This window comes from Notamacropus eugenii, chromosome 1 (genome assembly GCF_028372415.1).
Source record: "Notamacropus eugenii isolate mMacEug1 chromosome 1, mMacEug1.pri_v2, whole genome shotgun sequence".
NCBI lineage: Eukaryota > Metazoa > Chordata > Mammalia > Diprotodontia > Macropodidae > Notamacropus > Notamacropus eugenii.
The window spans coordinates 283760868-283777948 of record NC_092872.1 but is presented as its reverse complement, the minus strand read 5'-3'; the positions used below and the strand labels follow the sequence as shown (position 1 = coordinate 283777948).

Sequence of the window (17081 nt, the reverse complement as noted above, 5' to 3'; positions counted from 1 at the left end):
ACTGACTGATACTTCCTTTCCCACAATGATAAAATTACCTTTTCTTTTTTAATAGCCAGCATTCTATTTTCTGCTCTCATCCTGCTGTATAGAAGGTGAGTGATTTTCAGTGGAGTCCTTGGATTAAGGGCTTTGTTGAAAATTACTAGGCCTCAGCCAAACACAAAAAGTACAGACCTGAGCTGCTCTAGCAAAGGATGCTAGATTGTCATGAGAAAAAGGAACAGAAAGCTTTGGCAAGAAAGTGGAAAATCACAGTAAAAATGGAATGTAAAAGGAGTGAAGAGTAATTATGGGTAAAGCAGGAGGAGAGATGGAAAAAGGATGAAAAGGAAAGCAGATGGAAATGACCTTTCATGTTTACAAAGAACATGATTAAAAAACTAAGAGTCAGATTAAGAGCAAATCTATCCTTTTTTAGATAGTGGAAAAGCAGCAATAGAAGAATGCTTTGGTGTGGAAAGAACAGAGAAATTTAAGAAGGCATCATCTATAAGCAAGTGCTTGAAAGAAGGAAGAAGTAGATTCAGGGGCTGGCTTAGCATTGCAGCTTCCTGGATTCTGGCTGCTTCTCTGCCCTCTCTCCACTCCTAAGACCACCAGCCTGAAGCAGGTTCACCTCCTAACTGGATTCCCTAACTCCCTTTTCCCGTGAATCCTTTGCCTACCTTCTGAATGAATGTCCCTAAAGCACACTTCTGACCACCTCACTCCCTATTCTGAAGGAGTTACAGTGGTTTCTTATGGCTTCTTGGAGGAAAATATGTGTGTGTGTGTGTGTAAATATACATATATGGATGTGCGTGTGTATATGTATACACACACACATTTTTCAGGTACTTATACCCATTCATAATCTGGGTCCAATTTAATTTTTTAAACATTTCATAATCCTAATCTACATTCACTCTAAATTCCAGCTAAAATAGCCTCTTTACTTTTCCTTTTATACAACATCCCCTAGCTCTTCACAGAGGATCTCCCCTCCCATAAGTACACTCCTTCATCACTTTGGTCTCTTGGAGACCCTAGCTCCCCTGGAAGTGCTTTTGAGGTGCCATGAGGTGCATTATGCCTTAACTAAACATCCCCCATCCCCTTCAAGCTATTAGTGCCCAGAGTCCTGAGATTGCCTTATACCTATTTCATTTATTTAATTATAAACTTAACAAATACCAAATAAAATGGACATTTCCACACATCCAGTGGAACAGAAAAGAAGGATTGATTTTGTTCATGTTGACATTGGCTTATCTGTATATATATATATATATATACATATTCCCTAGTGCTTAACACATAGCAGGTACTTACTAAGTACTTGTTGAATTCAATTCAATTGAATTGAGTTGTCCTTGAAGGAACAGAAGAAGGTTATGTGAACAAGATGCTATGGCCCTTTCTGAGCCTAGGAAGTGGTCATCTCTCTCCCCAGTCCTGATTGATGGAGAAGGCTGACCCAGAGGGGTAATGGATTTGACCAAGGTCACACTGAGCTAGAAGAAGGCTGACCCAGAGGGGCTAATGGACTTGACCAAGGTCACACTGAGCTAGAATTCTAACCTCAGACTTCAAATCTAGGGCCTCTTCCACCACTGTTCCAAGTCATCAGTGGCAAATGTGTGTTGGGTTCAATGACAGCAATAACCTCTGACCTTCCTCCCCTGGCCTTTTATCAACAGGATCATTTGTTCTGAAATCCAGCCAGCCTTAAATAAAGTCAAAGGAAACTTGTGTGAATAAATTGCTTTTGTGAACATTTCAGAGAAACCCCAAAAGCCCTTCCCATTTTCACAGGCAGTAAAGGCTGTGCCCAAATCCATGCCCATGTTCATTATTATTGTCCATTTTGGGTTGGTTGTTCTCTGGGTTTTGGTTTCCTCATCTACAAAATGAAGAGATTGGGCTAGGTGAACTCTAAAGCACATTGGCTCTAGGTTGATGACCCCATGTTTACTGGATTAGCTTTTTGCCCTGAAGGGTCAATATTTGCTATCAAGAGAAAATAATATTACCAGGAAGGGCTTTCCTGAATATCTAATCTAAGAAAGAAATGGTTATTCAACATTCAGTACAGTAAAAAGTGTTTACTGAGTGTTTAACAGGGACCTCAGACTCTGCTAATGGGCAGAAGGAGTGGACTAGAACAAGGACTTCATGGTTTCTGAAGGTGAGTTGGCCCTTCTCTCTCTTTGTATTCAGTGCACAATTGTAGCCATCGACATTAAGAGTGAGTGCCCTGGGTAACTTATCTTGGGATGTTGTATGATGTCGAGGCTGGTTCTGGGAATCTGAACATGTCTCTTAATCTCTCCTTAGAGCTCCAAGCATTGTTAATGATTAAGTTTTTGAATCTATCTAGACTTTGTGGTTGACAGGCTTATCTTCATGATTGCTTGGTCAGGGGGCTAAAGCCCTCTTCTTTAAACTAAGTTATTCTTTTATTCCATTCCACTGCTCCACTTTTGCTAAGGTCTGTGTCTTTAGTCTATCTTTAACACTTATGACTTTGGACAAGCTTTTCCTTACATGGCTAGAGCCTACAAAATCTGGTGGCCAGATCCTGACCAGGCAGGCTTACAGAATGAAGTCTGTCTGTGTGTAAACCTGACTCAGCCCCAGTTTCTGAGAACTTCCTTAGGCTTAGCCCCAACTCTCTCAGCCTTCCCAGTCATCACCATTAACAAGGATATATTAAGTACCTAATTACCCATGGCACTGGGCACTTCCTTAGGCCCTCCATCTGCCTGGCACATGACTTCTTGCTGAGATTATCTCTTCTCCCTGTTCTGAGTCTAAACCTGAAAGCAGCTGGGGTTGAGCAGGTCTCGGAAAGTAGGGCTCTACTGCTCCTAGGGATGGGAACAAAAAAGAAATCCCTCTTGCCAAGGAGAGAGGAAAATGGAATCCGCTTCAACTGGAAATAGACATTTCATTCCACAAAGTACAGCACTGACAAGTTGCATACCTAGATGAGAATTTCAGATTTGTTGTTTAATGTGTCATGGAAAATAAGGAGAGAAAACCGTCCCTCAACATAAATATACACACACTCAGCTAGAAGATGGCAGGATCACAGAAATCCAGGGTTGGGAAGGATCTCGGCAGGCAACCAGGCTAGCCCTTACTTGAATAGAAATTCCCACTCCATCAGGTGGATAAATGGTCTGCTTGGAGATTTCCAAAGAAAGACAATGCACCATCTTCTACAGCAAGCAGCAGCTCCTTCTACCCCGGGAAGTTCCTCTCTCTATCAAGTCTACATTTGTCCCTCTGCAGCTTTTTCTCTACTTAATCTTCATACTTTTGCCCTGTGGAGCCATGCAGAATAAATCCAGTCTATCTGCCCTTGGGTAATCTGCTAATTAGAGGTAGTCATTGGATGTTAGGTAGAATTATGGACTTGGGGTCAGTAAAAGCTGGTTCAAATCTTGCCTTAGACATTATTAGCTGAGTGACCATGGGCAAGTCACTTAATTTCTCTGGTCTTCTATTTCCCTACGTCCAAAATGAAGGGCATAAGACGAGACAATCTCAAAAGTCTCTCCCCACTTTATAATTTTATCACCTCTCTGAGCATCTCTTTTCTCATCTGTGAAACTGTGCTGTCCTTGGTCCTTATCTCCTAGGTTTGCTGTGAAGCTCAGATGAAAGAATGCTGTCCTGTGCTTATGCTTTACAAGTCTTAAAGTCCTACTGAAATGTTAGATATCAACATCAATGGCAGAAATAACAAGAATAAAAATGGTGACAACAATAAAAAGAGACTCAGACCTCTTCCATCTGTCAGGGGTGACTTAAGGACTCTGGACAGCACTGACTCTCAACCATGTTGTCTTTGGATTCTCCACACACTTACAAGGGACAGGTTTGCTTTGACTCAGGTTTATTTTGACTCTGAGAACTGAGTAGAATCTCTGGGGTAGCAGGGTCCAAGTGGATCATAACACATTGGCTCAACTGATGAAAAACAAAATGGCGCATCCCAAAACCCATAGGGCTGGCTAAGTCTCAATGTTCCCTGGCCACTTTAGGGAGTGACCAGGGCCAAGACCAATATGGTTATTCCCCTCTCTCTGCATCATTGGGTCTTTGGAGTCTCACAATGACCACAAATAACATTCATTAGCAACTGATGAACACCATGGCAGGTTTCCATGCCATGAAAACCAACAGGGTGTACAATGGTATAGGGTCCAATAAACCTGCCAGCTGCCAGGTGAACCATCCTCTCTCACCTATCAAGGGATTTGTTTAGTCTCAACAACAGAGAATGTATAAATAGCCAGAAGATTCTTATAACACGCACCCAGGGATGCCCCTAAAGGAAAGTCCTCCAGCTCAAGTTTTTCCTCACAAATACCTTTAAAAAAATTGATAGCTTATTCTTGTTTTCAGCCAAACATTTAAAATATACCATTAATTTTTTTTCCTGCTTTTGAGGATTTCTACGTTTAAATTTTACACACAAAAGAGAAAGACTATACATAGGACAAACTCACTTGCATTTGATAGCTGATTTCAACCTCCTTTGAGAAGCTTTGATAAGAAAGAAACAAAGAAAAACCTTGGCTTCATTTGAGTTCTCTGTGTATGTATGCTTGAAGGAAGAAGAGGGAGAAAAAACAGTCATGGGGCTTACCTTGCCCTTATCAAAGTAGTGAATGATTTCTTGATACAGTTGGTCTTTGAGTTGACCTTGGGTAGTTGCTTGGTACCCATCCCGCTGAGTAAGATGGGCAGCACATGCTTCCTCAGACCACTAGAAGAAGAAAAAAATTTGAAAGGTTCAGAAATAAAGAGATAAAGTGCAAGATGGCATGAGCCTCCTATCACTATTACCAATGGAGCATGTCCTTTAAAACCTTGATCATATTGGCTCGGGAAACAGAAGGAGATGGGCATTTGCAGACATGCCCCATGGTCTAGATGTGCGTTGTGTGGCTGGAGTTTTTATTATGTAGGTGGGAGGGCTACAAGTGAGATGAAGATAGTGATAGTAATGACAAAAAAGGAAGCAAGGAAAGAAAGGAGGAAGGAAGGAGGAGAAGGAAGGAGGGAGGTTAGGACCAAACTAGGTCCTAAGTATTTCCATCAGTGAAAATATGGAATGAATAATTCATCACAAAGACATCTAGAGAGAGTTTAAACTATTAGTAAGAATGGGAATGGGAAAAACAGAAAGGTTAGGTATAAGTACAAGAGCTAGTATTTTGAACTAGTTCTAACTCTAAATCTGCTCACTGAAGCAACCAGCCTTTGTTGGTCCAACTATGTATTGGGTAGTCTATTTCTGTTTCTAAGGTAATAAGCATTTATTAAGCACTTAACATATACCAGGCACTGTACTAGGCCCTGGGGGAACAAAGGAAGGTATTCTCTCAAGGATTTCACATTCTAATGACAGAGACAGCATGCAAACCATCACTTGTATACAAGATATGGAGAGTAGACATAAAACAATCAGGGGGAATTTATCAGAGAGAAGGCACTAACAGTGTGGGAACAGATAATGAGAAAGGTCTTGTGAATAGGGTGGGATCTGAGTTGCCTTGAAGGAAGCCAGGAGGCAGAGTAGGGGATGGAGAGCCTTCCAAGATGGAAGCCAGCAAGAGTCAATGCAGGGAATGCTGCACTGAAGGAAATGCAAGTAAGCCAGAAGAACCCTAATGTAGAGTACACCCAGGGGAGCAAGGCATGAGAAGGTGGCAAAGGTAGGAAGGGCTTTAAATGACAAATGGAGGACTTGACATTACCCTAGAGGTAATAGGGAGCCAGTGGAGCTTTCTGAGGGAGAAGAAAGTGTTAGACCTAGACTTCAGAAGAATTGCCTTGGCAGGTGAGCGGAGGATTCCAGGGATACCAAGCAGCTTTGTCCTGGCGAGAGGAGGGTCAGAACAAGGGTTGTGCAGTATGGATAGACAGAGGAGAGTGAATGGTCTTGGGCAAGTTGCTTTTCTCTTTCTCCAAATGGAGTGGGTTTGGATGAGATGACCCAGTGCATTCCAGCTTTAAAGGTCCTCCAACAGAACGTATGCTCCCCGAGGCAGGGGTTTTGTTTCTGTCTCAGTATCTCTAGTGCCTAGTGCAGTGCCTGGAAGATAACAGAGGCCTGATAAAAGCTTGCTGAATGCATGAAGCCACCATTGTATGAATGGGATCATCTCTAAGATCCCTTCTCTGTCTGAATTCTACAAGAAACAGTCAATGGAGAAGACACACAAGGCTGCAGATGCCTGACAAATGGCACTTGGTAATCAGGAGAATGAGCATGAAGAGGGAGAAGGAGAGTAGTCTTGGTCAAAAGGAGAAGGCAAAACTGCATATAAATGTGTCTCTTCCTGCTCTGCCTTACTGAATTTCACAGTTGAAAAAGAAAAAGGAACACAGCAGTCAAACATAATGGTCGCTGGCTGTGGAGTTAGGGGGCCTTAGCTGCTCCTCCAGGCCAGGAGAGGTTCATAGCTTTGACCTCCCCAGCAGGGACTTTCCCTGCAAACCAAATTCTCAGTGGGAGAGATTCTATCAGAAGGGAAGGCAGCCCTGCCTTTAATTCAAGGCCACGGGTCTCTTCTGCTGAAATAGCCCCCTTTGGGGTGGATGTCCCAGGCAAGACTGACCATCATGGGAATGGCAACAATGAGGGTCATTCCAAGCACATGCCCCATTTCTAAAGGGCCTTCTTCATAGACCCCCTGGAGTGCCACCAGGCTGAATAAGCCTACTTCTAAGGAGATAGCTGCTGTTTATATCACATTATCAGAGCACCCTGGAGCTGGGAGGAAGGGATCTGAGAGTCCTAAGACCTGCTTCAGCCACCTCCCAGGACAGCCCATTTGGTCTGAAGGTTTTACAAAGCTCTAGGCACCACTGCATATTCCAGCCAGGTGGTAGCTACTACTAGCTTTATCATTTTTCATTTTATAAATGAAGAAACTGACTTAGAGGGAAAAGTGTCAGCCCAGAGGGAGAAATGGATGAAACCTAGAGATCAGAGCCCCTGACCCCCTCACTTTGCAAAGAAGGGGTATAGGGCCCAGAGTGGTCTCTTCTGATGTTCCACAGACTGGGACAAATGAAAGAAATAAATAAAAAAAGAGAAATGCCTGAATTAAGAGATGTCTTTAGCTTAAACGAGCATTGGGGGCAGAGCTGACTGTCCCATATGCACCACTGAGAATACATCCAGGTCAGGCTGATTCTGAAGATATGATGGGAGGCTTCTGTTTCTCTTGATCCACACAAAATTACCTCATCAGGAAAGGTGACTATTTTCAGATTGTGTCTGTCATCAACGAGAATGGCCTAATCACATCAGAGGAACTTTTTTCATAACAGAATAAAAATCATGCTCTGAAGAGAGTTGATTAAGCATTATAAATCCACATTGGAAGCCATATGCTAGGCATAGTTATGACAAATTACAAAGACTAATGGTGTAAGAGACATGGAGTGATATGAGGTCATCTAGTTGGAAAAGACAGGGCCTCGCAGCACAGGACACTTGGCTGAATCTATGGGTGACCAATGACCAGGCCAGCAATGGTGACCTCAAGAGTCTCACTGTACCTGCAGTGGGGCCAGAGACAAGCGCCCAGGCCCCTGCCACACACACACACACACACACACACACACACACACACACACACACACTCATAGACAGTTTTCAAGTAGGCTGTCAATTCCATTTTAATTTCCCTGGTGTAACAGAGAGATATTCATGTTCACCAAAATAGCTTGTTAGTGAAATTCAGATGGGTAAGACGGGTAAGGCCACCTGTATTCCCAGGGTGACTGCTGATGTCAGATCCAACTCCTGAAATCTTTATTTTCATAAATTATGCTCCTTTGTGGGACTCTGCATTTCCATGTCATTATTGTGGGAAGGAAGGGGTGGGTGGAAACTGGATTCCAACTGAACTCTCTTTACTATTCGCATTATTTTGTGCCTGGCTTCTCTATCCTTGCAAGGCACTGATTTGAAGAGAGGACCACTGGATTTTAATTCAGAGTGCTGAGGGTAGAGGGAAATCTGGTGCTCCCATTAATTGCCTGGGTGACCCTCTCTTAGGCTTTCTGGGCCTCATTATGCCCATGAGTAAAATGAAGGAGTAGGTCACATGCCCTCTGAGATCCGTTCAGTCCAAATTCTTGGATACGAAAATGATGAGATGATGATGATGATGACAATGGTCAGCCACAAGCTGTTACGTAGGAAAGTTTCCCTTCAGACTGCCCCACTTCTGTCCTACATACAATCACACACACACACACACACACACACACACACACACACACACACACACACACACACACACACACACACACACGGTCTGGCTTGTGCCTAATGTCAATTTTGTTCTGGTCTCAGCTTACACATAAGATATCTAAACCCATCAAGACTTTTCTCCTGAGATGCCTAGCAGGGTGCATGACTTCTCCTAATATGATTTTATTTATTTTCCTTCTAAACAATTTACCTTCCCATCTTCATCATGAGTCTGTGTGCTCTGAGGGGGAACAGGTTTTAATGGGGAGAGTGGCTGCCTTGGCAGCTATCACAGGCAACATTCCACACCGAGGCTCACTTGCTCACTCACACTCTCTTGCTCATGAGCCATACCAGACAGTGGCATACCAAACACATGGCAGCCTTTGGGAGTCCTGTTTGGCATCAGGGACTGGGTGCTGATGAGTGAGGCAAACAGAGACGATCCATTGGGGCACTGGGTGCTCTCTTAAAGGGATGCCATTAGATTTGTCTCAAGTTATCTGGGGATGAGATAGGAATGCTCATTACAGTTCTCTGTATTCCCGAAGAGAAAAATGGAAGAAAAAAGGGAAATCTCTTCTTGGTCATTAAGGAGACAGATATACATATCGGAAACAACGTCACACTAACAAAGAGGTCTCTATTTGGTCTCATAATACATGATACAGCTAGTCAGTCAGTATTTAATAGGCATCTATCATGTGCTAGGCGCTGTGCTAAATACAGGAGAGTGAAGTAGAAGAAATCAAGGCATGGTCTGCCCAAGTCCAAGGAACAGTTAAAGACTCAACATGCATTTATAGGAAAATCTCCAGAGGAAGGTCCCAAGCATCTAGGCTTAGCTCTATTCTGTTTAACATTTAAGAATCAAGGACTAAAGAGAAAGATAAAAAGCCTATTAAGTCTGCAGAGGACACATAGGTCGGAGTTCTTAGCCTACACATAGATGACAAGATCCCAAGATAGCTCAGTAGTGCTGGGCTGAATCCAATAAGATGAGATGGAATAACAACAATGATCAGTCTTGTACTTATCTTCAAAAAACCCAATTAATTTCACAAGTATAAGATGTTGGGGTTGTGGTGGGAAGAGTGGCTAGAAAACAATCTATTTGAAAAATGATCTGGAGGTTTCAGTAGACCACAAGTTCAATATGCAGCAGTAGTGACACAAGCCAAAAAGTGTGATTGTAGTGGGACCTACTTCTATTCCCTGGCTCGATAGACAATATCTCTTCTGGATCCTGGTTTAGTTAAACCACATATGGAAAATGGGGCAATTCCTAGTGATTCCATTTTAGGAAGAACACTCCCATGGAGGAGGGGGTCTAGGGATGACAATTTAGTCTAGGATCAGGTTTCTTTATATGCCAGATGAGAAGAAACTGGGGATCACTTAGCTGGAAGAAAAGAAGACTTGGGCAGAGTTAGATGATAGCTGCCTTCAAAGAGCTAATGAGTGGGTAGAAACTGGATTCCCACTGAACTCTCTTTACTATTCACATTACTGTGTGGCTAGCTTCTCCATCCTTGTGGGCAGTCATGTGGAAAAGGGCAAAGATTTGTTCTGATTGGCTCCAGACAACAGAACTAGGGGGAGTAAGTGGAAATGATAGAGAGGTATCATCTAAGGAAATACATCCTACCACTAAGAGCTGTTCAGATGTGGAATAAGGTGTTTGGAAGGTAGGGGGTACCTCTCAATTGGAAGTCTTTCAGTACATTCTAGATCATCAAACAGATAATCTTACTCATATGTAGATTGGACAAGATGACCCCTGTGATTCTTTCAAATCAGATCCTGTGCTTCTGCACAGGGCTTGGAGATCTCTCTGCTGTTCATTGTATTAACAGGGTGCAAGCTTTCTGTTTCTCAGATGATACAACCTGCTGTTTTAGACTTCTTGTGACCATCTGAAGGACCAGAATTTTCCATTTTCTTCTTACTTCTCAAACCTCGCCAATAAACATTTTGATTGATAGTGAAGCATTTCTCTTGTCCTTTGTGCTGTTTGCTTTGATTTCTTGTATCACATTAACTCTTTGACTTTTACTTTCCATCACTGATTAAGGGAGTTTAGAATTTCTAATATGCTTTTGTGTTTTGAATTTCTTTTTCACATGTTTCTTTTTGATATATTTAATTGGGCAAAACTGCTTTCAAGTTTTGTACTGTGGAACCAGTAAACTTCTAATACCTTTCCCCAGATCTCCAAGAACTCTCAAGAGATTTATGCCAAGATAGTGGGTGATACTAATCCTTTAGGGTAACTCTTGGAAGCCCTTCTTTCCTCCTCTCATTCTTATTGCCTTAATGACTGGGGCATGTACTTCCAGGAGTTGTCTGCAGGACCTGAAATGTTTTCAATCTTTCCATCCAATGCTACCGATGAATGCATTTACTCATAGTAGTGGGTAGAGTAGACACTAGCTCCGTTTGGGTGTAGCTGCTCTGCTAATTGGACCCATGCTCTCCTATTCAAAGGGGGCTTCTCAGAATCCCAGCCTAAGTGTGCTCATCTCTACAAAATCATTGATTATCACCATTATCAGCTTGTTTTTTCCTTTTGGTGATGGAATTCCAGTAGAAACAACCTCACGGCAAGATCCTATCATATGATTATTCCTCGATGGTCAGTGTTCTATACCCTATTGTAGAAGTGGATGAAATAAAAGCTTTTTGTAACTATGTCAGTTCACCCTCAAAAGGTGAGCATCCTTTGAAAGCAGCCTTGGTACAACTTTAATAGCAGACAAGAAGCTGGGGATGATTTATATTCATGCTGTTCCAGTGTGAATTTGATGTCCCCAGTCCAGTCTTTACACTATGAAAGACTTTTTTATTTGTTTATTTTCTGTACCCTAGAGATGATGAGTTTAGGGATAATGGTATCTATTTAAAAATTTGTTATTAAGTGTTTACAAATTCATGTTTTGTTGTGGCAAGTGTGGGCAACAGTTTTGTCTGTGAAAATGGACAGGAACCAGGGCAGTTTAGATAATTTGAGGCCAAATTTGTCATTTGTCAATCAGTGGAAGATAGACAGCTTCTGATATAGGAATGTGGTCACAGGGCATGTCATGCTGGCTAGTCACCAAGTGCTAAACTTCTGCAGCCTGAAGTGCTGTATTGTGGCCTGTTTGCCATTTTCTTTTCATAATTGACATGGATCATTAAGGATAATCCTTTTGTAATTTTGAGTGCTGATGACAGTCCCAAAATTCCATCATTAATGCCTCTATTTCCACAATCAAATCAGTATGGCACCAACATTTGACCAATGCTTTGTTGGTCGAAGTGGCCAACTGGTAGACTCAAAAGAGACGTTCAAAAATCATTTTGAAATACATCCAAGTCCTCTGCAAAATCATTTGAACTGATTTGTTGCTTTTGTGCTCTGCTTTGCTATTAGGCATAATATCTGGAGTTTGCATACTGTGGAAGTTTTCTGTAACCTCAGGGTCTTTCTCTACTTATAATTTAATTCTTCCTTGATACCTTCCTCACATTTCTTATAATTTAAGCTTAGGGACAATGTCATGTTTGTGGTTGTTATGGTGTGACTTGGAGCCAACAGGATGAAAGCCTTATCTATAATAAGATAAGTTTACGGTAAGATTAGATAAGGTAAGATTGTTTCTAATTTTGTTAGTTTTGGCACATCTGTTGTTGCTTTTATTATTATAACCAATTTTATTATTAACTAGACTCTATAAACAGGAGAACTTTGCAAACACCAGTGAGAATCATGGATACAGAACAAGAAGAGACTGTCTAGCTGTTTAGTCAATCAATCAGTAAGCATTGCTTAGGTACTTGCTATGTAACAGATTCTGTATTGGGCATAAAAAAGTAAAAAATAATAAATTGGCATGTAGATGGTTAATAAGCAAGCTCAGTTATTTGGACTAAAGTTCAGTGTTGGGTTTCTAGTAAAATATTTAATTTGTCAATTGGTCAACAAGCACTTATAAATATTTTCGATGTGTCTTAAGTGCTGAGAGTACAAAGAAAGGGAAAACCAGGTCCCATCCCCAACGTCTGATAGGAGAGAAGTGCATGTGGAGTAAATGGAGATCATGTTAAGAAGGGAAGGCCCTGGCAGCTGTAGGGAGGGGGGCAGATAAAGGCCTCCAGAACAAGGTTGGAGCTGAACTGTCTTGAAAGAAGCCAGGGAAAGAGGACATGAGGAAAAAGGATATCCCAAAGGCAAAGGAGACAGAGATGGAATGTTGTACCTGAGGAGTATAAAGAGTGCCAGGGTGGATGGATGGTTGTCAATAATCGACAAACATTTACTGTGTGCCTGTCACATGCTAGGCACTATACTGAATGCTGAAGAGACAAATGCAAAGTAAAAGAAAGAAGGTGACTGTCCTGAAGAGGCTTCTCATCCAACAGGAGGAGACAACTAACAAACATAAACTGAAGAAAGAGGGTGGAAGGAGGGAGAGAAGGTGTCCTGTGTGAGGCATGGGGGAGACACCCACAGAGGTCCCAAAGCCATATAGCTGGTGGGAAATATTGAAGACTGCTCAGGTCCTCTCTTCAATAGAGGCCCTGGAACTCATGGCCCTCGCTGGAGGGCAGGCACAAGGTCCACTTAAGGGGCAGAGGAGCCTGAGGAGATGTGAGAACCAGGCTGACTCAATTTTGTGGCATCATGAGATTTCCTGATCACAGGTTTTCTGAGGAAGGAAGGCATGACATGATGGAGAGGTTGGAAGGTGCATAGCTGGCAGGAAATGAAGACTGTAGTACCTGCCAAAGAAAGGCCAGAAGGGTAGGAGGAGGCCATGCCCTGACCTTACATTTGATCCCAGAGTTAAGAGGGAACTGTGAGAGCACACCAAGGAAGGAAAAGCAGAGAGAGGGGCGACAGAGGGGTCAGCCCAGGCAGTGGGTTTGGCATGGCCACACCAGTACTGTGGCTGCTGAGTGGGTGATGGTGAGACCACAGGAGATGTTATGAAGGTGAAAATGATAAGATATGTCACCTCATCTTATAAATGACAACAGTGAGGACTGAGATAGTTAAGTGACTTGCCCAAGGTCCCATGGGTGGGCATCATGGGAAGGGTTGGAGCCATGTGCTTTGACTCCAGAATGAGTCCTCACTCCTTGCACCAAGAAGGTGCTGTCTAGAAGGGGATGCTTTCAGCCTGGGAAGTTCCTGACTTTCCCTTGTCACATGAGGTATTACACATGGGAGTCATGGTTAGTGATGTTCATGAGCTCTATGAGTAATGGAATGAGGAGGCTGTGGGATCATGGCAGAATAGCTCAGTGTGGACAGCTGTGAATGGCAAAATGTTTAGCTAGCTCGATCTGCACTTGTATGACTGAACTAAGAGGTGGGACGAAAGTGTTTCCTTTAACCCAACACATGTTTTGCAAAATGGAGCCTTTGGGGGCCATTATATAAAAATAAAAATAGCAACTCCCCATTTAATGGACCTGGTCATTACCAGGTAGAAAGAGTCCTAGATTTAGTGTACAAGGACATGGGTTTGAAGCTAAGTTCTGCCACTTCCTCCCTCCCTATGTGATCCCAAGCAATTCTTTTCCTCTCTCGGTCTCCTTCTCTGTAAAAGAAGTGCTATGAGGATCTTTCCAATTCTAATTTGGCAATCCTGTGCATCAATGCCCATGCTGATGGGACAAAGGAAATCAGTCCAACAGGGACACAACCTCCGCCCCACAGCAGGGACCCTCCCTGGTTCCCAGGTCCTACCTTGAGCAGCTTGGCATGCAGCAGCAGGGTGTAGGCTGCCTCAGTGTAGTTATCACATTCTTTGTGCAGGTCACAGAGCTTGTACAAGTACCTTGGAAAACAAGAAAGCATTGGAATCTTGAATTGGTATACTGGTCCCAGTGTATGCTAAGCCTTCCCCATCACACAGTGCACTTGCCTCTCTGTCCTAATGCCAAGAAAACTCTTAGTCACAGAAGGGGCAGAGAAAAACCAGCTCCAGTGACAGAGGAGAATGCTCTGGCCACTCATAAATTCATTCCATCACTTGCTTGTGATGACTCTTGCTGATGTCAGGGTGGTGGTATTTTTTTCTCTTTTTGGAGGGGGAGAGGAGAATGATGAGGTCAAGCCAACAAATAAATGAAACCAAGACATGACGGCAGAATGTTCCCCAGAGACCTTGTTGAAAAATGATCGGTTTCTCATTCATTCCCACCTTTTCCAGACAATTTCCTCATGTAATTGAATCAGGCTGACACAATGCAAGTTCCATTTTCAAGTGATTTCTTAATTTTCTGTTGACTCCAGAGTTGAAAATCAATGAAAATGAAAAATCTTCAGTAGCAGTACTGCTAGGTTCTCCCACGACTATGGGGTCTGGCTCAAAGGCTGCAGTAGGGGAGGGGGAGACTTTTAGATGGAGGAGCTGAAGTTTCTGCAGAAAGAGACCCATTTAGTTCTCCTTCAGACACTCATGATTGATTTAATTCATATAGAAAACACATCTCCTGAAGTGAATTTGACTGGATATAAAGAAATATGGAATAAGGGGAAAAAAAGAACAAAATGTTTCCAGGAAAACTGAAGTTTGGAACATTCTTTGTGATTTTTTTTTTTTAAAGTACACTTGAGAAGGATCAATGCTCTGAAGAATTATGAGATCCATTAGACAAAGTTTAATGAGGACTGGACTTAATGTTCGCAAGACCTGGGTTTACATCTCACCTTTGTCAAGCACTAGCTTAATCTGGGTAAGTCACATGACCTTTGTCCTGGTTTTCTTATCTGTCACGTAGAAATAATAACCATCTACACAGGCTTGTTGTGGGGTTCAGAAGACTATAGAATGACATGTTTAGAATCTGAAGAGATCTTATGGACCATAGATTCCAGATTTCCTCCTTTTATGGAAGAGAAAAACAAGGCAAAGAACTGTGAAATGATTTACTTAGGATCACGCAGCTAGGTAGTGTCTAAGGGGGGATCTGAACCCCAGTCTTCCTGACGCCAAGCTGAGCATCCCTTCCATGATGCCATGTTGACTCTACATAGTGCTTTGCCAACCATATAGTGCTATGCCGGTTACTCTTACTAACAGAGCTGCTTTTTTATTTGTCTTTACTTCCTGTCACTGGGGCCAGTGCTTACTGGACCCCACTCTTTGTTTCCACTCTTTACCTCCAAGATGGCCGAGAGATGCAAAGGGCCAGAAGCCTTATGTTCAAATTTACTCCTTTTCTACACAGCCCAGAAGTGAATCGGCCAGACACATATGTGCCAGGACTAACACTGACAGATGCGCAGGAATTTCAGAAAACTTCAGGAATCAAGCCTCAGGTTTAATGACCTGATGCAAAAAGACACTTTAAAAGCAATTTGCTTGGTGAACCATCCACACATCAGCTCTCCAGCAATCGTAAGCAAGGTAAAGGCACAGCTGGTGCTTACAAACCTTATGTACATTTCTTCTCTTTCGATTTCTTTGTAGAAATTCTGAAAAGTAGAGTGGAAAACAAAGCATTGTTTTAGAAAAGGTGACTTCCCTGGAGGTCACATGTACATGTGATATTAACAAGCCCTGACCACCAAAGAGAATGGATGACAATATGGCACTTGTCTTTTAGTGCAGGACCCCTAGTTGGATGAACCTGAAACCAGTTCTGAGGCAAATTTTTGTGTAGGGTTGGAACCTTGGCATTTCTTCTACTTCATACATAAAAGGGAAGGGGGGGAGGAAGGGTTGATGATTTCAAAGCCAAAACTTATAGGCTTATAATTAAAATAACACACAAGGTGAAATCCAAGAGAGCTCCCTAGGCCCAGTTACATGCAGCTCAACTTAGCTGAAGTCCAAAAATATATATTGAGCCCTTAGTACCTGCAAGGTGCTGGGCTGAATGCTGGACATAATGAGGCAGAAATGAAACAATTCCTGTCTGTAAGGAGCTCCCAGTCTACTAGACAAATATAACAAACACACAGCCAAAGAATGTAAAAGGAACTCCACTGCAAATGAAAACAGGAAGGTATGTGTGAGACCACCCCATAGAGACCACACCTGGAGGGAATCTTCTTCCATCTAGCTTTGACTTAAAGGCTATCAGTGAGACTGAGTCCACCAGACCTTGAAGCAGCTGATTTCTCTTTGGGCCAGAGCTAAGCGTCTGTGACAGGAAAGCATCTCTGCCTCTGAGTGTCCCTGGCTTCCTTCAAGGCTCAGCTTGAACCTCACCTTCTGAATAGAACCTTTTCCAGGCCTCTCAACAACTAACACCTTCCCTTCCTATTATCTTCTCTGGCTCTCTCTCTCTCCTGTTTCTCTGCCTCTCTCTGTACATAAATACGTGTGTGTATATGTTTATAAGGAGATATGTATACATATACATATGTATAAAAAATAACACCCATACAGATTTTCTTTGTACCTAGCTATCTGCATGTTGTTTCCCCCCCTTAGGCTGTGAGCCCCTGAGGGCAGTGACTGACTTTACCTTTCTTTGTATCCACAGATCTTAGTGTCATTTCTGGCATACAGTAAGTGCCTAATCATTAATTAATTGATCGATTGAGGCGTAACAGAGTATGCCACATAGGCCAACAACAGCCAATACCCTGACAGACTCCTCTGTTCCTGAGGTGTATGGAGCCAACCCCGTTCACCTTCCTACTGGACTCCAAAACCCTGAAGAGAAGGTGTCCCTTTTAAACTGCATATTCAATCATTCAAAATTTAGTTAATGGCTTAGTAATTTATAGTATTACACAGTGTGGAACTAAAGCGAACTTATTGTGACCTTATCATTTTAGAGATGAAGGCCCAGGATCCCAAGATCC

At 42.6% G+C, this 17081-nt stretch overlaps 1 protein-coding gene across 2 annotated transcripts in view; it reads right to left on the bottom strand.

Moving 5' to 3' along the window:
* The window catches only part of DOCK1 (dedicator of cytokinesis 1), a 582086-nt gene that overhangs the window by 62939 nt on the left and 502066 nt on the right, over positions 1-17081 (bottom strand). For both annotated transcript variants that reach the window (XM_072629055.1, XM_072629056.1), the window contains exons 36-38: positions 15700-15740; positions 14007-14097; positions 4643-4762 (exon numbers count right to left, since the gene is read on the bottom strand). In XM_072629055.1, the coding sequence (XP_072485156.1) occupies positions 4643-4762; positions 14007-14097; positions 15700-15740 (252 nt within the window). The remainder of the gene's footprint in view (positions 1-4642; positions 4763-14006; positions 14098-15699; positions 15741-17081) is intronic.